This window comes from Cyrtonyx montezumae, unplaced genomic scaffold (assembly GCF_038088225.1).
Source record: "Cyrtonyx montezumae isolate F1298 unplaced genomic scaffold, pur_monq_1.0 scaffold_4, whole genome shotgun sequence".
In the NCBI taxonomy this organism is placed as follows: Eukaryota; Metazoa; Chordata; class Aves; order Galliformes; family Odontophoridae; genus Cyrtonyx; species Cyrtonyx montezumae.
Genome location: NW_027072045.1, coordinates 3,857,982 through 3,881,480, shown reverse-complemented (window position 1 = coordinate 3,881,480; position 23,499 = coordinate 3,857,982). Strand labels below are relative to the sequence as shown.

At 43.1% G+C, this 23,499-nt stretch overlaps 2 protein-coding genes across 3 annotated transcripts; both read left to right on the top strand.

The window, feature by feature from the left end:
• Positions 1–1,196: 1,196 nt before the first annotated feature.
• LOC136054887 (deleted in malignant brain tumors 1 protein-like) lies at positions 1,197–14,073 on the top strand. 2 transcript variants are annotated; one of them, XM_065746381.1, is made up of 15 exons: positions 1,197–1,257; positions 4,288–4,599; positions 4,859–4,903; positions 5,195–5,242; positions 6,197–6,508; positions 6,768–6,812; positions 7,104–7,151; positions 8,108–8,419; positions 8,679–8,720; positions 9,190–9,343; positions 9,556–9,764; positions 11,277–11,449; positions 11,838–12,232; positions 12,837–13,123; positions 13,838–14,073. In XM_065746381.1, exons 1-15 carry the CDS (start codon positions 1,197–1,199, stop codon positions 14,008–14,010), a joined length of 2,616 nt encoding a protein of 871 aa, XP_065602453.1. In that variant the 3' UTR covers positions 14,011–14,073. The 2 variants fall into 2 exon arrangements, with proteins under 2 accessions (XP_065602453.1, XP_065602454.1); XM_065746382.1 differs by lacking the exons at positions 4,288–4,599; positions 4,859–4,903; positions 5,195–5,242.
• A 4,166-nt stretch (positions 14,074–18,239) lies between these two features.
• Positions 18,240–23,178, top strand: LOC136055030 (deleted in malignant brain tumors 1 protein-like). Its single transcript, XM_065746616.1, has 5 exons — positions 18,240–18,303; positions 20,000–20,041; positions 21,231–21,542; positions 22,069–22,431; positions 22,709–23,178. Exons 1-5 carry the CDS (start codon positions 18,249–18,251, stop codon positions 23,176–23,178), a joined length of 1,242 nt encoding a protein of 413 aa, XP_065602688.1. The 5' UTR covers positions 18,240–18,248.
• The last annotated feature ends 321 nt before the right edge of the window (positions 23,179–23,499 follow it).

Genomic DNA, 23,499 nt, shown 5'->3' with positions numbered 1-23,499 from the left:
TTAGAGAGTGAGAAGCTGTCCCATCTCATGGTAGTTTCTCAGGAATTTAGAGGAAGGAATACGACCCATAGCCCCTTCCCAATCAGTGTGTGATCACTCCACTGAGCACATGGTGGTGTTTTTGCTTTTGTCAGAAGCAGCAGAGCTGTGAATAGCAATGTTCATACTCACATTTCTTTATCAGTACATGAATACAATCAGTTGCATTTACCATTGTGCTCTGATTGTTTGCTCTTCTCAGTGACTGCTTTGATAATTTCTGATTCTATTTCTGGGCCTTGCCCTTTTGTCTTTTCATCCTCTCTTCTAGCACTGTAAACCTTTGCTAACCTCTAGCTAAGAAATGAGCAGGACAGGATTATGGGATGTTGTTCCTGAAGCGATCTAAAATTGCATTAAGACTTCACACTGACCAACTGATGAAACCATTTCAAAGAAATGTCTGATTTTTCTTCAGGCCACATTTCTTCCTCTTCTGATATACTTTGTGATTCAGAGAATTGAAGGAAGTTTTGCTGACAAATTCAGCTGAAGAGCATAGTGGTAGATTCTGGAAAGATATTGCTAAAATCAGAGCAAGCTCAGCTTAGAGTCACAGTGAATTCCAGTTAGGGTATTTAACAAATAACTTGCAATAACTTATTTTTGATACGTGGCTTGATCCCATGTATTATGTGCTGCTTGTTAACAAGCAACAGAGAATCTAAGCCTCTAATTTCAAGAGGAAGCCATCAGAAACATAAACAACTATGAGACCCGGATTCTGCGCTATGTATTTGTTACCTTGTCTTGCAATATGTGCTACAATCTGCTTTATTAAATCTTTAGCTACAAGCAGCAAATAAATAGAACTGGGGCAATAGGAGCAAAGAAATACTTAGGATCACCAGTCTGGTTCCAAAGGTAATACTGGACCTGCTCACAAGTCAAAGATACAGTTGAGATAATTACTAATAATGATGATAGAACAAATTTTCAAGGAAATTGAAACTTTGCTCTTAATAGGTTATCTTTCTGTAAAGATTTGGTAGTCATAAAACTTTAGATAAGAAGCTAGGCACAAAGTGGATAAGGACTGTTAAATTACATTTCGTAATCATACATTGTTTGGACAGACTGGACTTGGGAGCCGCGCCCTTTCACAGGTGTAGAGTATAAATTCAAATGCTCTGCTTTATTGGCACCTCTTGTGCAACATGGGTACAAACAAGATCTTGCTTTTCCTCTTAAGCACAGCACTTCTGGATGCAACCTCAGGTAAACTACTTAACGTCTTTTAAAACTCTTTTCAAACGTCCTTACAGGAAGGTAGAGAAGAGGGGAAGGCTTACTCTTCCATCAATTCCATACACATAACTTGTGTGCTAATATAACCAACTTTGTTCAAAGATTATACACAAAACAGACTACAGATAGCATTATGTTGTCTTATTAAAAGTATGAACCAATCAGCTTTGTGATTAGATATTATTTACACTGAACTAAATCTACTGCAGTGGAACCAATGTCGTTCCAGCTTTTACGGTAGTGTCCTGTAGAATAGATTAAAACAAAAAAACAAAAAATACTACCATGAAAATATTAATGAGAGGCTTTGTTTGTATAAATCCACGTTTGTTAGTATGAAATTAAGGAGGAATGTAGTTTCTTGACTGTAATACGTGCTTGCTTTAAAAGACATCAAAAAAGTTCATCTTGCAGAATGCACATGGAGCAAGACTATGTTTGCTTTGTATTATGTAATGGAAGCACAGTAGTAAGACAAAGCCGCTGTCATATATGGTATCACAAAGTCACAGGGACATATCATTTCCTCCACTGAGGACATCCTGAATACCGCTGTTATTTCACAGGAGTGAATTATTGAATATGCACTATATCCAGAAAACACTTTTGGAGATGCATCATGCCTGACATCCTCTCAGTTTACATTACCAAAAAACTTCTCTGCTTCAATTAAAGCCTCTAAATTATTGTCATATTTTTATATGCTCCTTAAACTTTGGAACCGAAAACTTCACATAGCACTTGAGGTGCATCTGCAACTCTGCTGAGTAAGAAAGACAAGCATGTGTTTTAACTGCACCATGATTAATGTAGAAGAAATCAGGCTTGGCCATTTTGGAAGCCAGAGTATTGATGAATTACGCAGAGCTTTACATCCCATAAAAATTCCCATATCCTACTCATGAAGCAGCAGGGACACAGAAGTGAAAGACAGGAGAGGAGGGCCATGGAAAAGAGGAGCCTGATTCTGCTGAGGGTGGCAGTCCTGATGGCCTGAACCTCACGTGCTGTTGAAAGTGCAATATCAAGCAAATGTGTGTGTGTGTACCACAGAGTTTTCCACCTGTTCCTTGTTCCTTCCTTCCCAAGATGCCTCTCTGATCTTGGTGAACGGCAGGAACCGGTGTGAGGGCCGTGTAGAGATCTACTACAATGGGAGTTGGGGCACCGTCTGCGATGACCTCTGGGACCTCAATGATGCCGATGTTGTGTGCAGGCAGCTGGAATGTGGCTTTGCAGTTTCAGCACCAGGAAGTGCCTATTTTGGACAAGGCTCCGGCACCATTTACCTGGACAACGTGCAGTGCATGGGCAATGAGTCGTCCCTCTTTCAGTGCAGGAGCCTTGGCTGGGGCGTGCACAACTGTAACCACTATGAGGATGCCAGTGTTATCTGCTCAGGTACCATTGACTGTCCTTCCCAAATCCTGGTACAGGTTCATGAATTGGCTGTACGTTGCCTGGCTCAGAGATATTGTGGAGTCATGTTTGCAGCCTGTGTTTTGCTGTGCTCCTGCAGAGATGGCCCTGCTGGGACTCCCACGCTGTGCATTGCAGCGTGACAGGGCAGCACTGCCATCATAAGTGCTGGGAGCAAACCTGCTGGCTCTCCTCCATGCCAGTGTCCCTCACTTGCTTCTTTCTCTTCCTCCCTCAACAGATGCACCGCATGGAAACACAACTGCCTACCCATGGAGAACTACACGTGAGTCAGAATATCCCATGTTCCCTTCCTGTGCATTACTCTGGGGCAATATGACTCAACAGCCCAGCTATATAATCTAAGGCCACCACGTACATGTTTTGTTGGGCTGTGGATGATGTTTGGAAGCACACATACGAGGGCAGGACATGGTGCTGCCAGAAATGTCCCTGGGGCTGTATTTCACCTTGCCTGCAATTCTGGGGAGAGCTCAAGCTCTGGGATACGTTTTGCCTAGTCTAGGTTCAACCACGCATCCCTCACTGGAGATTCTTTCTCTCCCTCTCCCAACAGGTCCCCCATACACAACCACAGATGGCGTCAATACATCCATTCCTTCAAGTACGTCTGCATTACTCCTGGTTTTTCTCTGCACTACATTAGAGCTGTGTTTGTTGCTGTTTGAGGGCGTGAGCTTTGTGTTATGGAATGAGGAATCCATGCAATCAGGGCGTCCTCGAACATGCAGAGCGGGCAGGGACACACAGGGATGATAGAGGCCAACTCTGGACTCGGCACGGGGTGGTCAAAGGGATAACTCACATGTCCCAGTGCGTTGTCCAACTGCCTCTTCTGCACTGATAGGCCTGGGGCCATGACCACTTTCCTGGGGGCCTCTTGCAGTGCCCAGCCAGCCTGCCAGCACACAGCTGTTCCTAATACCCAAACTGATCCCCATCTGATGCAGATTTAAGCCATTCCCTCTTGTCCCCTTGCCGGTCACCAGAGGGAAGACATGAACACATCCATCTCCTTTACTCATGAGGAAGGTGCAGAGAGCAACCAGATCCCTTCTCAGGCTCCTGCTCTCTTGCCTGAACAGAACAAGTGACCTCTGCCACTCCTCATGAATCATGCCACCTAATTCAATTTTCCATCTTTTCTTTGCCTTTCTTTGGACACACTCTAAATGTTTCATATTCTCATTCTTTGGAGCTGAAAAGCACAGACAGTCCTTGGGGTGCAATTGCAAATCTGTTGAGTGCAGTGGAAGTAGTGTTCCTTGGCTAGCTGAGCTATGCTCAAAGCACCGTGAAACGGGCTTGGACACTCTGATGAACAAGGCACATTGCTCAATCATACTGAGCTTTCTATCCACCAAAATTCCCATATCCTTCTCATGAGGCAGCATGGACAACAGAGAAGAACAGGAGAGGAGAGCCATGGAAAAGAGGAGCCTGATTCTGCTGAGGGTGGCAGTCCTGATGGCCTGAACCACATGTGTTGTTGAAAGTGCAATTTCAAGGTTAGATATGTGCGTGCTGCACAGTTTTCCCACTTGTTCCTTCCTTCCCCAGATGCCTCTCTGAGCTTGGTGAACGGCAGGAACCGGTGTGAGGGCCGCGTAGAGATCTACTACAACGGGAACCAAGGCACTGTCTGCGATGACCTCTGGGACCTCAATGATGCCGATGTTGTGTGCAGGCAGCTGGGATGTGGCTTTGCAGTTTCAGCACCAGGAAGTGCCTATTTTGGACAAGGCTCCGGCACCATTTACCTGGACAACGTGCAGTGCATGGGCAATGAGTCGTCCCTCTTTCAGTGCAGGAGCCTTGGCTGGGGCGTGCACAACTGTAACCACTATGAGGATGCCAGTGTTATCTGCTCAGGTACCATTGACTGTCCTTCCCAAATCCTGGTACAGGTTCATGAATTGGCTGTACGTTGCCTGGCTCAGAGATGTTGTGGAGCCATGTTTGCAGCCTGTGTTTTGCTGTGCTCCTGCAGAGATGGCCCTGCTGGGACTCCCACGCTGTGCATTGCAGCGTGACAGGGCAGCACTGCCATCATAAGTGCTGGGAGCAAACCTGCTGGCTCTCCTCCATGCCAGTGTCCCTCACGTGCTTCTTTCTCTTCCTCCCTCAACAGATGCACCGCATGGAAACACAACTGCCTACCCATGGAGAACTACACGTGAGTCTGAATATCCCATGTTCCCTTCCTGTGCATTACTCTGGGGCAATATGACTCAACAGCCCAGCTATATAATCTAAGGCCACCACGTACATGTTTTGTTGGGCTGTGGATGATGTTTGGAAGCACACATACGAGGGCAGGACATGGTGCTGCCAGAAATGTCCCTGGGGCTGTATTTCACCTTGCCTGCAATTCTGGGGAGAGCTCGAGCTCTGGGATACGTTTTGCCTAGTCTGGGTTCAACCACGCATCCCTCACTGGAGATTCTTTCTCTCCCTCTCCCAACAGGTCCCCCACACACAACCACAGATGGCGTCAATACATCCATCCCTTCAAGTACGTCTGCATTACTCCTGGTTTTTCTCTGCACTACTTTAGAGCTGTGTTTGTTGCTGTTTGATGGCGTGAGCTTTGTGTTATGGAATGAGGAATCCGTGCAATCAGGGCGTCCTCGAACATGCAGAGCAGGCAGGGACACACAGGGATGATAGAGGCCAACTCTGGACTCGGCACGGGGTGGTCAAAGGGATAACTCACATGTCCCAGTGCGTTGTCCAACTGCCTCTTCTGCACTGATAGGCCTGGGGCCATGACCACTTTCCTGGGGGCCTCTTGCAGTGCCCAGCCAGCCTGCCAGCACACAGCTGTTCCTAATACCCAAACTGATCCCCATCTGATGCAGATTTAAGCCATTCCCTCTTGTCCCCTTGCCGGTCACCAGAGGGAAGACATGAACACATCCATCTCCTTTACTCATGAGGAAGGTGCAGAGAGCAACCAGATCCCTTCTCAGGCTCCTGCTCTCTTGCCTGAACAGAACAAGTGACCTCTGCCACTCCTCATGAATCATGCCACCTAATTCAATTTTCCATCTTTGTTTTAACCCTTCTGTGGAGACTCTCTAAATATTCTTATTCTTTGGAGCTGAAAAGCACAGACAGTCCTTGGGGTGCAATTGCAAATCTGTTGAGTGCAGGTTAAGTAGCGTTCCTTGGCTAGCTGAGCTGTGCTCAAAGCACCGTAAAACAGGCTTGGACACTCTGGTGACCAATTGCTTAATCATACTGAGCTTTCTATCCACCAAAATTCCCATATCCTTCTCATGAGGCAGCATGGACACAGAAGAGAAGGACAGGAGAGCAGAGCCATGGAAAAGAGGAGCCTGATTCTGCTGAGGGTGGCAGTCCTGATGGTGTGAACCTCACGTGCTGTTGAAAGTGCAGTATCAAGCAAATGTGTGTGTGTGTACCACAGAGTTTTCCACCTGTTTCTTGTTCCTTCCTTCCCCAGATGCCTCTCTGAGCTTGGTGAATGGCAGGAACCGGTGTGAGGGCCGTGTAGAGATCTACTACAATGGGAACCGGGGCACTGTCTGCGATGACCTCTGGGACCTCAATGATGCCAATGTCGTGTGCAGGCAGCTGGAATGTGGCTTTGCAGTTTCAGCACCAGGAAGTGCCTATTTTGGACAAGGCTCCGGCACCATTTACCTGGACGATGTGCAGTGCATGGGGAATGAGTCGTCCCTCTTTCAGTGCAGGAGCCTTGGCTGGGGCGTGCACAACTGTAACCACTATGAGGATGCCAGTGTTATCTGCTCAGGTACCATTGACTGTCCTTCCCAAATCCTGGTACAGGTTCATGAATTGGCTGTACGTTGCCTGGCTCAGAGATGTTGTGGAGCCATGTTTGCAGCCTGTGTTTTGCTGTGCTCCTGCAGAGATGGCCCTGCTGGGACTCCCACGCTGTGCATTGCAGCGTGACAGGGCAGCACTGCCATCATAAGTGCTGGGAGCAAACCTGCTGGCTCTCCTCCATGCAAGTGTCCCTCACTTGCTTCTTTCTCTTCCTCCCTCAACAGATGCACCGCATGGAAACACAACTGCCTACCCATGGAGAACTACACGTGAGTCAGAATATCCCGTGTTCCCTTCCTGTGCATTACTCTGGGGCAATATGACTCAACAGCCCAGCTATATAATCTAAGGCCACCACGTACATGTTTTGTTGGGCTGTGGATGATGTTTGGAAGCACACATACGAGGGCAGGACATGGTGCTGCCAGAAATGTCCCTGGGGCTGTATTTCACCTTGCCTGCAATTCTGGGGAGAGCTCGAGCTCTGGGATACGTTTTGCCTAGTCTAGGTTCAATCACGCATCCCTCACTGGAGATTCTTTCTCTCCCTCTCCCAACAGGTCCCCCATACACAACCACAGATGGCGTCAATACATCCATCCCTTCAAGTACGTCTGCATTACTCCTGGTTTTTCTCTGCACTACTTTAGAGCTGTGTTTGTTGCTGTTCGATGGCGTGAGGTTTGTGTTATGGAATGAGGAATCCATGCAATCAGGGCGTCCTCGAACATGCAGAGCGGGCAGGGACACACAGGGATGATAGAGGCCAACTCTGGACTCGGCACGGGGTGGTCAAAGGGATAACTCACATGTCCCAGTGCGTTGTCCAACTGCCTCTTCTGCACTGATAGGCCTGGGGCCATGACCACTTTCCTGGGGGCCTCTTGCAGTGCCCAGCCAGCCTGCCAGCACACAGCTGTTCCTAATACCCAAACTGATCCCCATCTGATGCAGATTTAAGCCATTCCCTCTTGTCCCCTTGCCGGTCACCAGAGGGAAGACATGAACACACCTATCTCCTTTACTCATGAGGAAGGTGCAGAGAGCAACCAGATCCCTTCTCAGGCTCCTGCTCTCTTGCCTGAACAGAACAAGTGACCTCTGCCACTCCTCATAAATCATGCCACCTAATTCAATTTTCCATCTTTTCTTTGCCTTTCTTTGGACACACTCTAAATGTTTCATATTCTCATTCTTTGGAGCTGAAAAGCACAGACAGTCCTTGGGGTGCAATTGCAAATCTGTTGAGTGCAGTGGAAATAGTGTTCCTTGGCTAGCTGAGCTATGCTCAAAGCACCGTGAAACGGGCTTGGACACTCTGATGAACAAGGCACATTGCTCAATCATACTGAGCTTTCTATCCACCAAAATTCCCATATCCTTCTCATGAGGCAGCATGGACAACAGAGAAGAACAGGAGAGGAGAGCCATGGAAAAGAGGAGCCTGATTCTGCTGAGGGTGGCAGTCCTGATGGCCTGAACCACATGTGTTGTTGAAAGTGCAATTTCAAGGTTAGATATGTGCGTGCTGCACAGTTTTCCCACTTGTTCCTTCCTTCCCCAGATGCCTCTCTGAGCTTGGTGAACGGCAGGAACCGGTGTGAGGGCCGCGTAGAGATCTACTACAACGGGAACCGAGGCACTGTCTGCGATGACCTCTGGGACCTCAATGATGCCGATGTTGTGTGCAGGCAGCTGGGATGTGGCTTTGCAGTTTCAGCACCAGGAAGTGCCTATTTTGGACAAGGCTCCGGCACCATTTACCTGGACGATGTGCAGTGCATGGGGAATGAGTCGTCCCTCTTTCAGTGCAGGAGCCTTGGCTGGGGCGTGCACAACTGTAACCACTATGAGGATGCCAGTGTTATCTGCTCAGGTACCATTGACTGTCCTTCCCAAATCCTGGTACAGGTTCATGAATTGGCTGTACGTTGCCTGGCTCAGAGATGTTGTGGAGCCATGTTTGCAGCCTGTGTTTTGCTGTGCTCCTGCAGAGATGGCCCTGCTGAGACCCGCACGCTGTGCATTGCAGCGTGACAGGGCAGCACTGCCATCATAAGTGCTGGGAGCAAACCTGCTGGCTCTCCTCCATGCCAGTGTCCCTCACTTGCTTCTTTCTCTTCCTCCCTCAACAGGTGCATATACCTCAACCCCTGTTCCACCAACCAGCTCGCCTGGTATGTATGTGATTTTTATTTTTTTCCTCCTTATTTTTTTTACTAATTGTTATTTATTTTATGGCCTAGAGTTTTGTCCTTTACATTCTTCAATAAATTCAGAAATTTGCATGATGTCTACTATCTGTTTAAACTGTAGTATTTAGTCTTCCATTACTGTGATTCTGCTGTGAGTGTTTTTCATCCTCTGTGGATTTTCTGATGATTTTTATGCTTTATGTCTTTTTGGCTGGTCTCTGCTCCTTTCTCTCATGCACATTTATGCCTTAAGCCCATCAAATACAGAGTATCAGTGAAGATTCATAGTTCTTTAATGATTACATCCATAGCCTGGGTAGGAAGAATACATCTGTTCCCCTTTTCTGGTAACTTGGCCCTTGTTTGCTATGATATGTGTCCATTTACTGTCTATGAATTTGTTCATAAGGAAGTGTACGTGAATCTAATTTACTTTTTTTTTTTTTTTTAGTTAGTAATTATTTTTGTGGTAGCTTTCTTTCAAATTCATCTGGAACAATTCGGAGTCCTTTTTATCCTTCAAATTATCCAGATAATGCAAATTGCCTGTGGGAAATACAAGTAAGGAACAATTTTCGCATCACGATCACATTTGGAAGTATTCAGTAAGTATATTACTTGTTTTCTGGGTAGTAAATTGGACCAAAATTTCAACTTCAAACACACTTCTCAAACTTGTTCCCAATAGTTATGCATATATTACAAATATTACCTTGAAATTGTGTCAGTACAGTATCTTTGTTTGTTGTTTATTCAGCATTTAAAATACTGAACTTTACCAAATGCATTTTACCCTATATTCATGTTCCTTCTTCAGGTTGCAGGGTGGATGCCAGTATGACTACATTGATATCTATGATGGTCCACCAAATACTTCTCCTCTGCTCGGAAGAATTTGCTCTGGTTATAATATCATGTACACATCCACCTCAAATATGATGACCATCAGATTTCACAGTGACTCTAGATATTCAAACAGAGGGTTTTTTGCTGATTATCAGTCCTTTCCAACAGATCAGAACACTGGTAAGTTTCCATTCACTCTATGGTATTTTCTTGACTAAAAGGTTTTTGTATCCTGATTTTATTTGCCAAAGTATTTGCTAATGTTGTTGAACCACTCCCTTTCTCACTTGAATTTCATAAGTGGTTATTAACTGATCACTTCCAGACAGTAATTACTTTTTCATTTTAAAAAGACCTACAAGTATCAAATTAATTCCTCTTACACTTTTTTTTTTATGATGTCCATCTAAACTCATCTTTATTCTTATCACCTCATTTTTTTAACTTTTTTTTCTATTCTCATTGACTATTTTTTGTAGAATCATAGAAAAATTAATTAGAAAGGATATTTGAAGTTTTCCTACTCCAACTATTTCCTAACAGGACTATTGCCAACATCAGATCAGGTCCATTATGAATTTATCTAGCAGTGAAGATAAAGTTGGGCTCTGAGATGCATCTCCAGGGGTCTTACTAGCAGAGACTCAGATGTGATCATTTCCCCATACTCAGCACTTGCCAGGCAGTAACCTGAGAACTTTGTTCAGTTCTTGTCCTTCCAATTCTAAAGTGATGCAGACAGACTGGAGAGGTCCATAAAGATGATCAAGGCTGGAGAGCTTGCTTTAGGAGGAAAGACTGAAAGAAAGAGTTAGAAGGAGGACCTCACACAGAATTGCTGTACTAAGAGAGTGGCTAAAAAGAGGATGGAAGCTCTTTTCACAAGGGCCACATGGAGGAGATGGCAGGGAACAGGAGCAAGTTGCACTGTTAAAGGTCATGGTAGAAGTAAGAATTTTTTTCAGTGAGAGGAATCATTCACTAGCATCCCTGTCACTGGAGTTTCTCACGATGAGATTGGACAGGCTGCTACGTAACCTCATCTGTGCTTCCTTACTCCATGAAATGTTGGACCTGATGATCAGTTGCAATGCTTCTAAATCAGCTAAGGATGAAATTTTCAAAGCCACAGCTTCTCTGAGTGACCTCTTCCATTGCTGTCCCACAGTCCAGCAGGGGAATCTTTCTAACGTGTTCTCACAGTCACCTCAGGCACAAATAGTGGCCATCAATACACATAAAGTCACCTGTTGTCTTTAGACACTATTCTCTGCCAGAAGGCAAACTCTCCCTGGGAACATTCCTTTTCATGTAATGGACCCAGTCATGAGGATGGTTTCTAGGTCTCCTCCTAAAACAAGTAGTGTATCTACAAACAACGTAAGTTTATCTCTACAACTTACACATTATCCTTTGGATGTCTATTTAGGAAAGACTCATTCAGTATCATTTTTGCATGAGTGATGTAACGGATCAAGGTGTCAGCAGAATACTATTGTATACTACATGTTTTTGTTAGGAGAGTAACTGAAGGTCAGCTGAAGATTTTCAGAGATTATCCATATCTAAGTATAAGGTGTAAAAATGAAATACCTTCCCTAAATTGCAGAAGCTTTTGCATTTGAGGAAATTTTATCATGCAAACATTATTAATTACATGAATTCACTAATAATTCATATTTTCTTCCCTAGCCCTTTTTTGCTTCCCTACCCACATGCGTGCCGTTGTACAGAGAAGCTATCTTCAGTCACAGGGTTACTCTGTGTGGAACGCTAGCTTGTCTGACTCTTCTTGTAGACCAGAAATTACATCAACCCAGCTTATATTCAATATTCTGTACAACAGCTGTGGTACATTTAGACAGGTGAGTGTCAATGTATTTTGGAGAGATCTTCATTTCTGGGCACAGAAACTTAATAGGTCATTGAAAAAATGTCAAGAATCACATGGGGCACTGCTGTATTCAAAACACACAGAAGCAGCATGTGTTTCTGGAGGCTAAGGTTAATTAAACATTCCTAATTGTCTTAGATTTTAAATGATATCTGTATTTATTTCAGAGTGATGCTTTAGAGAAGAAAGCGTAGGATAGAGCCGAGTGAACAATCACATACAGAATATTTTGTGTTTTTGAGTGTGATGTTCTTTCTGAATAATACTAGTCAGAATACTAATAATGCTAATACAGAAGTTTGTACTTCATAGTGGGAACATAACTGCATGCAATAATCTTGCACTAATGTGTCAAACAGATCAACAATGAGACTATCACCTATTCCAATGTGATAAGAATATTTGCTACTGATTCTATCATCAAGAGGAAAAAGGACCTTTACTTGCACGTGAACTGCAAAATGCTCCAGAAAACCTGGGTCCAAGTAATGTACATTGCTGATGACAATGGTGTTGCTAACATTGATGAAACCCAGTATGGCAGATATGAAGTGGACTTTGCATTCTACAATTCCTCCTCTTTCCTTCTGCCAGTATATGACTTTCCTTACTACGTTGACCTGAATCAGAATTTGTTCCTTCAAGCTTCTCTTCACAGCAACGACACAAATCTGGTGCTGTTTTTGGATACATGTGTGGCATCACCTGACCCTAACGATTTTACAACAGTGAACTATGAATTGATCAGAAGTGGGTAAGAATTTCCTTAGAAATGATTTTAAATGTACATGGATACAGAGATTTTTAAAGCAAGTCCTTTATGAAAGATATCATTTAGGACCAATGTGCGTTGGTTGCTATTCTCAATACAAATATACTTTTAAGAAAAACTTTCTGGTGAAGCCTAAATAAAATTAGATATGACAGTTGAAATACCATTGAAAAGTAGCAGCCAGGCTCTAATTTCACTCTGGGAGGCAGTGTAGAATCTGAATGTGAGATGAGTGTCCTCCCTTTTACATGTTTAGTGAATATGAGGAAGGTTTTCCTCTTGTTGAGATTTCTTTCAATTCTGTCTGTTAAAACACTATTCATTAAGCAGAAACAGAAAGGATGCTCACGCAGGCCATGGGTCAGATAGGTTCTGGTCCTTTTTCCAGTTAATTTTTATTCATCTGACACATGACTGTGTCAAAAGAAAGTGTATTTACTAAATCTAAAAATCAGTAAAATCCTTATGTAAATATCATAGGTGTTAGGATATCATTGCAGTATAAAATAAGCTGTGAGAACTCTCGGATCTTTATTAGGAAAATGAGCCCAATGAAAGCTCATCTGTTAATTTTCTCTCTCTCTAGGTGTATTAAAGATCCTACCTACTCTTCTTACTACTCACCATCTCCAAGTGTCATTCGGTTTGCATTTAATGCATTTTCCTTTGTCAACCGATACCCATCAGTCTACCTGCAGTGCGAGCTGGTGGTGTGCAGGGATGGGGACTACTCTTCCCGCTGCTATCAAGGCTGCATGAGCAGGTTCAGGAGGAGTGTAGGATCCTCCCAGGGAAAAGTGAGTGCCGTCATTGGACCTGTTCAGCTTCGACCTGTTCAGCTTCAGGAGGCTCCCACTGAGAACAGGAATGCTGGTGAGTGCTTATTTGCACTTTGAATTAAAGTAGGGCTCTGTGTATTGCTGCATGTTTGCATATCGGTTCAAGAACCTAGTTCTGAAATATTTCTTTGGCTTATTCATATCCTTACTATATATATTTAAATAACCTTAAAGATTATATACATATTTGTTCTATAATATTTACAAACAATTCCCATTTTATCATAGTTAGACCAACTATTTGTTCTGCACATGTCAAATAGCAATTTATTTAGTTCTGCTAGAAAAGAAATGAGACTTGCCCATCTACCTACTGCATTTGTATTAGATTTTCAATGCTGTCTTCACCTGATAAGCATCTCTCTTATTAGCAACCACTCTGTAGGTTCCCTTGAGAATGTCATTGCCCTGTAACTGGTGTTACATCTTTTGGTCATAAAGTACAATTCTTATAAGTTCATGAAAACATTTGAGTTGAAAGGGACCCTTAAAGCCATTTGGTCCAACTCCCTGCAGTGAACAAGGACAACTACAGCTCAGTCATTCTTAGCTACTTTTTAAGTTCTTGCCATAGTCTTTGTTTGGTATGACCACAGAATCATTTCATAAACAAGATGTGATAATTTGTTTTCTGTTCAGATCAGCATTGCAGACCTGATCAGATCCATTTTATATCGATTTTTTTTAACCTTTGAACTCAATTAGCTCAGGAAACAAATGTAAGCCCCTCTTTCCCTCTCATTCACAGAGCTGGCCTCCGACACCCAAGTGAGAGGGGAGGTGGAGAGCCCCAAACCTGCTGCCAGCTCCCACATTCCTCTGGCTGTGACTGCTGCAGTGCTGGCAGCTGCTGTCCTCACTGTGGGAGGACTTCTTCTGAAGCGCAAACTGCAAGAACCCATTCCCTACCAGATAATGTGAGAGGTGATCAAGACCCTACAGGTGGAGGGTAAAATTTGGACATTTCAGAGCGTTTCAACTGAACTCCTTTGATGTTGTCTCAGGAGACTGATTTTGATGGCTTAAGAAAGAAGAACTGATTTTGCCATTGTTTTTGTACAGATAAAACCCTTGTGCGGAGTTTTATTGTTATTAGATACTCCAGAGAGTAGTCCAAGGAAAATATTTCTTTTAGAGAAAAGTATCTCAATAATAAGTCAAAATAAAATACACAGATGTTGCACATAAGGAATTGTACATGTACAATGTTACTTACTTGGGGGGACATGGTTCTTCACATTTAGATGTTTCTCTGAGAAAAATGTACCTATTTATAAGTCTTTGTGTAGAGGATACATAACAGGTTTGACTATATTTAAGTGTGTGATTAAAAAATACAGGGGGGAAAGCATTTGTAGAGAAATATTTTTTCTCCATACTTGCAAATACATTGCCTGTGTGTCTGAGCTCACTGCTAATGCACTACCAGATTGAAGGACATGGTTTCTGAGAAAGTGACTTTGCCAAGCAATGATCTGTACTCTAGCTGTTACACATTTCTAAACCAAGCAAGGGGAAATGTACGTCAGTTACCATAAGGAAGTGTGACCAGCCTCCTATCTCCATGTGAAAACAAAACAATAATTGTACTAATAAAGAAAGAACCTGCTGAGAAGAATCCACTTACTACAGGGAAAAGATCATTGCTATTTAGTTGAAAAATACTTCTCTTTAGACTTTGACTTTGTTTTCTAGCAAGTAATGACAGAGGAAAGCTTGTTAGGAACAGCATAAAGTACTACCTGTGAAGTGAGCCAGAGACAAAGTAGTGACTTATACCCCACGCCATATCTTGTTCTGGTGAGGAGGATGAGGGTAGATAGAAATAGTCATTACAGCTGGTAGCATTTCTTCCCGCCTTTTCTAGGTGACCCCAGGGATCTTCTCACCACCCCATGCTGTGGAGAAGGGACCTTAAAAGGATGGGCTGGCAATGCCCACAGAGAGTGGAAATGAATTTTGTTACCCATACATGAGGAGCAAGGACTAATGAGGGTCCTCCCCTTCTCAACCTACCACCCTACAACCACATGTGAAGGGCAGAGCATTCAAGGAAAAGGACCATCCTCTGCTCTTCCCACATTTACTGTTTTCTCTCCTGCACCAGCTCCTTCTGTTGTACTACCCCATAACTTCGCAGAACATAGCCTGATGGCACTTTTTCCACATCTCACATTCTCAGAGCATCTTTGTAATCAGACTAGAAGAAATATCTTAGGCCCAGGATGTTTATGCCTCCAACCAGCAACATGCTTGTGCTTTTCAGACTGCTTTCTCATGCTACATCTGTGTCAAAGGTTCTAGATGAAGATAAACCAAGGTTGTACCAGAATACAGAGTATAAGTACCAAGGTTTCCATATTAAAGTTGCTGTGGAAAAAAACACTAGTGAACTGCTCAACTGTTTGATGTCCCAAAAATCACTGTCCCTATGTCCCCACAGTTTTCTTGATCCACAAGTATTGTAGAGTTGTGGAGTTAAAAATATATATAGAGAGAGACTTAGTAAGGAAGAAAAAAATAATCACATTCTGAAGTAAACGTACTCAGCGAATGGCCCTTCTGTTAGGTACTTTCCCCTCTCACCTCCTACCCCACCACATTCAGGAGCTCTTCTAGTGATAAATCCAATGGATGTGACTCACAGCTTTTCTGATCCACTTGTCTCCTCACCATAAAACAAACAAATTGATTTGTATCGACATACTTCATGTCACACAGGCAACAGAGCTCAAGAGGCCATCAAGGGACCGGATAAATTAGACTAAGCTGCCTCATCCAATTATAATGCAGGCATTCAGACAATTGTCCCCTTGTGCAGAAGTCTGTGGACACCCTCATTCCAGTGTAGGTACTTGGGTAGTCATGGAAGAAAGCTGATTGGATGAAAACTAAAAGGACACGGGATCAAACATCACAAAAGCCAAAACATCTACAGAAATCTCCTAATAGGCATCAGGACAAAGTGTTTTCAAAGTGCTTTTCCCAGAGTAGTATGCTGAGAAACACTTAAAGATGCCAGAAAAAGTCCTAGAGAGCAAAAATACATGCTTGCAAGAGACCTTCTACCCAATGGGAAGCTTGAAAGCATCCTCTGTATGGTATCTGAATGAATGAATTCAATTTAATCTGAACATAGTAATCCATTTCTACCATGCAGATTGTCTAATGATTAAGAGCTCTAGAAATAAGTAGAACTTTGACATTTCTCATAAAGAATTAATGATGAAGTAGATAAACAGTGTTGTTCTTTTACCTGAACAGCTTAGTGGGTATTTTTTTCCATTGAGCCATATAGTAATCACTTCTGTGTTCCCCTTCCTCCTACGCCTTTTCAGTTATCACAAGAGTTTGGGGAATTGCTGTCCATCAATTACTCTTGCTTCACTGACTGCAGCATTGGATTGGTCAGTCAAGTGTACTGTATTTTTTCCTGCTTCTTGCCAAAGCATCAAGAACAGAAGAATATGAACAGCCAATACCAAGTAATGAGTACATTTCCTCATTTACACGTGAATGTGGTTGTTTGGATAAAGAATAAATATATTTACTCTTCGCTTATGTTTACTTTCAAGGGTTCCAACCTTATCTTTGGCCTCTTGTGTTCTGCACTTCCTTTTTCCATCCCAATAACACTGGCCTTTGTGGCAAGACCTTTTAAGTCATCCTTTCTCCCCTCAGGCTCCTGACTTCAGTGTCCATCTCTGTCCCAGTTGCAATAGATTTGTACATCACAGTAACTGTGCCACAGATTCTGACTTGATAACGCCATCCAAGCCTTGATGACTGTAAAGGTAAGAATCAGATGCAGAATGATATTTTGGCACCTCAGTCTTAGGGTAGTTGTGAGGCTACTAGCCCCTCTTATAAGAGAACAATGAATAAAACACCACTTCATGCTGTGGAAAAGCTTTGGATATACTTTACAACTTAAATTTGATCTGAAATTTGAAACCTAATTTACTTAAATATGCTTAGAATCCACTGATTTTTTTCCTGTTTGGCTGTCACAAGAAGTTATCAGCTGACCCTGATTCTCTTGACATTTTCTTGCCATTAACAGTTTCACAGTGTATGAATTTTGACATGAACTTATAACATCAAAAGGGAATTATGTTCATACTGGAGCCACAAAGTTCTTCACATAACTCACAGTGATTCACTTGAAAAGACTTGGAGCAGCCTCTCTTATTATCTGGAGCAGGTTGCCCACATAGCATGGCGAATTATGTCTCACACAGTGGTGTGAGAGCGTCTCTATGGCTGAGGTGCTCAAGAAAGTAAACCAACAAGCAAGTCTTGATGCCTCTCTGAGGTCTGCTCTGTTTCCCTACACCTAGCAACTGGTAGCTCAGCCCATGACCACTGATTGCCCCATCTCCTTTCCACATATCTCCACCTTGTTGCCCCTGTAGTGGCTCCTATGACCAGCAAGAGTCTGCAGGCACTTGTGTAGCACACTCCTTGTTAGTTCTGCTGCAGAAGGTGGAAACACTGAAGTTGAGGTGGAGCTAGCAACACTGATAGGACCCAAGTGTCTAGCTGAGGTGACTGCTGATCATCTTCACTTTACATTTAGCAACAGCTACATTTCTGGTGGATTATGTTCAGAGTCTCCCTGTCATTCTTGAACATGATGCTATTTTGTCACATTTAAAGTATGTGAAATCCGTACCCATGAATGACTCTCCAGGGAGCTTGCCTCACTACCTGGAACCAAGGTATGAAGCTCTCTAACAATCTCCTTGGCAGTAAGCCCATCTGAATTTCAAGATCCCACTACCTTCCTCAGACTTGCCAAGGATTGTCACCACGAAAGAAAAACATAAGATTCATCAGCCAGAATCAAGAGGTATCTTGGAGTAAGAACTCATTTTGTTTGAACAGTGAGGTGATTGTACAACCCATAGTAGCATAAATATTTTCTTCCAAACAGTGGAAAATGTTAATCTTGAGATATTATCTTCAAGCAAAACCAGGATGTGACAAAATATTGAATAACAAATCAAAAATATTTTTGTTTCTGACTATTATGCCATGCTTATTTTACTGTCATTCTGGGGAGGAAGAGATTTATAAAGCCACTCCCCTTCAGAAATAGAGATTATATATCCTGATGGTTCTTTCTACCAACAGCTGTTGATGAGATGGGTACCACTATGATATTGATGTGCCTGCTTTTGCTTGGTCCAGCAGTTCTGGAAGCCAGACGAGGTAAACCACTTAGATTTGTTCCAGGACACATAGAAAATGAAATACAAAGGCTGTTGATTCCATTAGAAATGACAGTCATGCTGGTATTGATTTGGGCAGAAGATTAAACTTCAAATTGAATGCAACTTGATATCAATAATTCTAGTAGAACAAAACTGTGCTTAATTGTAGTAAATGGCAAAATATTTAAAGCTTTTAGCAGAATACATTCTGTAGCCATGGACAGTCCTTATTTCAGTGCCTTGAATCATTGCTAGAATTGTGTCTATGAGTACATTATGTATGCATGATTCTTCCAGTTACAGAAACTTGACCTAGGAATTACAAAATAATTTATTCATTTGTTACTAAAATACTTATTGCAGAACATATGTGAATTCATGTGCTACATGTAAAATATTGTTCAAATTATACGTCTTCATCTTTTGCAGTTAAATGAAATATAAAAGAGGTTAGTTTCCATCAACTATCACTGTGTGACAGATAAAATAATGAAAGGCATGAAATGATTTTCATTCAACTTTTTTTGGTCTTTTTTCCTTGCATGGTAGTTGCTGTCTCCTAAGCAACTTAGGAGCCTTTAAGCTAAACAGTATGGTGCATATCCTACAATAATTCAAGGTGATTTTTCTAACTAGTTATTTAAGCATCATTGTAGCTATTTGTATTGCCCTCATCTGCTGAGTCCAATTTTCCTCATCTGTCCTCTTCTTGTTATCTTTCACTTTCTTTCCACACTCTGTGCCCTTGCCTTCATTCCCCAGTCCTGCCTCTGCTTCCTGGGTCACAGTAAGTGCTGTCTTCGTAGCACTGAAGACTTTCCCATTTGTTGCACCTCTGAAGTGTAAGGCTGCATCCTGCTTATCTAATTACATGCCCAGCTAATTACTTTGCTTGAGTGAAAGTAAAACTGTTTTAGAACAGTTTTAGTTTCCTAACCCAAAGTTTGCTTCTCCAGTTCCAAGAAATCCTGTGGGTATAGTTTATAAACGTGCATCTCCAAGTACATACTTGGAGAAACAATTCGGATACGTATAAACCAGGGGGCAAATTTGAGGCTCTTCACTCTGAAGTGACAGTTAGCAGTGCACAAATAGGGAAATATTTACTTTGGGCACTGTCTTGATAGGTTCTCTAGTCCAACAACAGAGAATTAGATAAAGTGAAGAAATCCTGGAGCTGATAACATCAAGAGCCTTTTGCTTTGGATGCCAAAGAGCTTAATAACAAGCAAAATATCTACTCGACTGACAGGCAAAGCATGACAAATGCAGCTTGCTTGTTTGATCTCTAAAGTATAAATCCTGGAGATCTTATACCACAGCATTTATGTGGTGACTTTCTTACACTTTAATAAACTCACCAAAAATAGATCTAGAAAGCAATATTTTAAGGCTTTTTATGCAGAATGGCTCAATTATGAAAAAGCTATATCAAACTGAAAAGCTAATAGGTTTCATGCTATCAGGTGTGTTCGTGATAAGTTACTGAGCTTTTCTTTATGCCTAACACCAACATGTTTTTATTAAGAAAGTAAAATACAGTGGATTCCTACTGATATTCTTGTAACCCAATTGCATTCATCGTCCAGATTTTGACCATTTAGTGGAAATCCTGTAAAATCACTCCTAAAAACTACATGATTTTGTTGTGATATATGGACTCTAGATCTTTAAATTCTCTTACAATTTTACAGGAAGACATATTCCATCTAAATTCCATAAACCAGGGAGAAGAGGTAAGAAAATCTATTGCTTCCTCTAAAATCCTATCTTTTTTCAGAATGAATAATTTGGTCTCATTTAATGTCATTTGTAGCAAAGTGTTACACAGGTTAGTGTCCTTAGGGTGTGGAATGGCTTATGAATTCCAAATTATCTGCCTGGTAACTGTTATATAGCACCGCTGTGCCTACCCCATGAGCACAGGGTTAGGAAGAAGTGGTCTTGGATGTCCTTGCAGCATTTTGCCATATCCCTGAAACCTCAGCAAATTCCTTGAGCCACAGCTCTGCTTTGCATCTGCTACTAGCTCACAACTCTTTCTGGATCATATTGAAATGCTACATATACACACCTCCAGTAAAACACAGGTTGGGGGAAGAAAAGCCATGCCATACCTCCTAAATTAACCTACAACTGAATGCAAATCACTCCATCACCACATCCTTCACCAGAAATTGTTAAGATGGCAATGAAGAAAAACATAAACACATTAAGATAGCAGACCAACTAGCACAGTGAGAAGAGGCTACAAAAACAAAGAATGCTTACCTGCCTCAAAGGATCAAGGCTCACAGAAAAAACTTCACAAAGAAGGGATCTCCAATGAGAGATCCTTTCTCAGGAGCAGTCAGCCCTTAAATGAAGTCCTCCAGTCACACAGGTGAAATGCCTTCACCTGTGCTCCCAGGGCTGACTGCATCTTTTCTCCAGGTGCTCGGTCAGTGGCTCAGTCTTTGAATCAGCAGTTCCCACACACATATGTTCCTAAAATATGCCATTTGCTTTATGTAAACAAAGAGAAAAAAAATCAGTGTTATTTCATATACTACATATTTTTTCCTATTGGATGTTTTCCTTGGATTTAATTCTGATATTCAAATTCTTTCCTTTCCTGACTTATTGTGTGTCTCCTACCATCAAAGAATTTCCTTTCTTACAAAAATAGTTTGTTCTTAACCTGCTAAGTCTTCTACAGATCTTACATGAAATACATACAGCTGTCTTTCTGATCTGACAGAGGAAAAAGAAAACGTCCTCTTCCTCCATCATTTCTCTGTCCACACAGATGGTTAAGACTGGGCCTGACAGGCCCACACGGGGAATGGAGGTACACTGAGCAAGGAAGAATGGAATAAGCAACTTCTACAGGGCATTCCCAGACAACTCATCCAAACTTTGTGCTCTATTCCCTCTCTCCCAAAGGAACCAACGTCCACCTGGTCAATGGAAGGCACAGATGTGAGGGCCGTGTAGAGCTGTATTATGAAGGCCAGCTGGGGACAGTCTGTGATGACTTCTGGGACCTTGCTGATGCCCAGGTTGTGTGCAGGCAGCTGGGATGTGGGCAGGCCATGGCAGCTCCAGGCAGTGCCTACTTTGGTCAAGGCTCAGGCACCATCCTGCTGGACGATGTGCATTGCCAAGGAAGTGAGCTGGCCTTGCAGCACTGTGGTCACAATGGATGGGGGAGACACAACTGCCAACACCACGAAGATGCTGGTGTTGTCTGTTCAGGTACTGGAACATTTTTACCTTTTCAAATTCTTTTCCTATAAATTGCATCCAACATGGGCATTTGGGTGGAGGATTACTCAGACATGCTTCTGAGATATCAAAAAAAACATACTGTGATATCTCTATTTCTCTGTGTATTTTGCGGTCAGTGCATATGTAAGTGACAGATAGGTGTATCTATCAGACAGATAGATGGTATCTGTTGCTGGCAGGAGTATTTGGAAGAGAGCTGCAGTCTCCCCTCATCTGGCCCATGGTGTCCCACAGCTCAGGGCACGAGCCACAGCAGTGCCCTTCCCTGACATCACTATCTGTAAATACCCCTTTCAATTTAATATTAATTTTATAAAACGTGACTTAGCTGCCTCCATTCTCTCTGTTGATTTCTATCAAGATGGAGTGTGCTGCTAGAGTAACTTGTCCCGCTTTCATTCCCGAGGAACTGGGTTTCAAGCTTGCATACAGACATACTCATTAATCCAACACAGTCCTTTATGGGGGAAGTGTCTTTCATTTGTATTCACAGAATGGAACACCACAGAACCCACCCCACTGCCAGCAATCTGGTTGTCAGAAACAAACCCCACCTCAGAACTGTCCCCTGTTATAGAGACCACCACAGCAGCCATGACATCCACTCTGGATTTGACAACTTCAGGGCCCATGACCTCTGCATCAACAGAATGGATGTCCACAGCATCAACAACCAGCACAGGACTGATAGCAACCAGCATGTCACAGTTGAGTGCTACAGTAGAGACGACCACTGCACAGCCTACCACCGCTCCGGAAACAAGTACTGAAGTGCCAACAACCTCCAGAGCACAAAGCACCGCAAGGACAAGTGGAGTGTTGGGGATGAGTTTGCCCATGGAGATCAGCACACCAGGTAACACTGCCCAATGCCACTCACCAAGCCACCTCCTTCCCCCAGTCTTCCTTCCCACACCTGACTGCACTGGAGGGTACCTTCCAATTCTGGGAAGTAAAAATGTGGTCTCTTCTCCGTCCACTATGTGTGTTCACACAGATGATTAAGACTGGGCCAGACAGGCCCACAAGGGGAATGGAGGTACACTGAGCAAGGAAGACGGAATAAGCAACTTCTACAGGTCATTCCCAAACAACTCATCCAAACTTTGTGCTCTATTCCCTCTCTCCCAAAGGAACCAACGTCCACCTGGTCAATGGAAGGCACAGATGTGAGGGCCGTGTAGAGCTGTATTATGAAGGCCAGCTGGGGACAGTCTGTGATGACTTCTGGGACCTTGCCGACGCCCAGGTTGTGTGCAGGCAGCTGGGATGTGGGCAGGCCATGGTAGCTCCAGGCAGTGCCTACTTTGGTCAAGGCTCAGGCACCATCCTGCTGGACGATGTGCAGTGCCAAGGAAATGAGCTGGCCTTGCAGCACTGTGGTCACAATGGATGGGGGAGACACAACTGCCGACACCATGAAGATGCTGGTGTTATCTGTTCAGGTACTGGAACAATTTACTTTTCCAAAGACTGTAGGAGAGAGCTCCAGCCTCACCTGGTCCATGGTGTCCCATGCCTCAGGGCAGGTGCCACAGTAGTGCCCTTCTCCGCCATCGCCATCTGTAAATACCACTTTCAATTTAATAATAATTTTAAATAGGCTGTTACCCACCTCCATTCTCTCTGTTAACTTGTGCCAATGTGGAATATAATGGAAGACTAATTTGTCCTGACTTCATTCCTGAGGAATGGAGTCTGTAGCCTGCATTAGACACACCTTTTACACAACCAATCCTGGTGTGAGTGGTATTATCTTCTCTATTTGCAGGACTGAGTGCCTCCACACCTATCACTTCCACAGTGGAGACGAGTTCCTCAGTACCTGAAATATTGTTGGCATGGACAAACTCACCAGTGGAAAACAGTACAGCAGGTAACACTGCCCAGTGCCACTCATCAAGAACCTAAATGCCCTCGATCT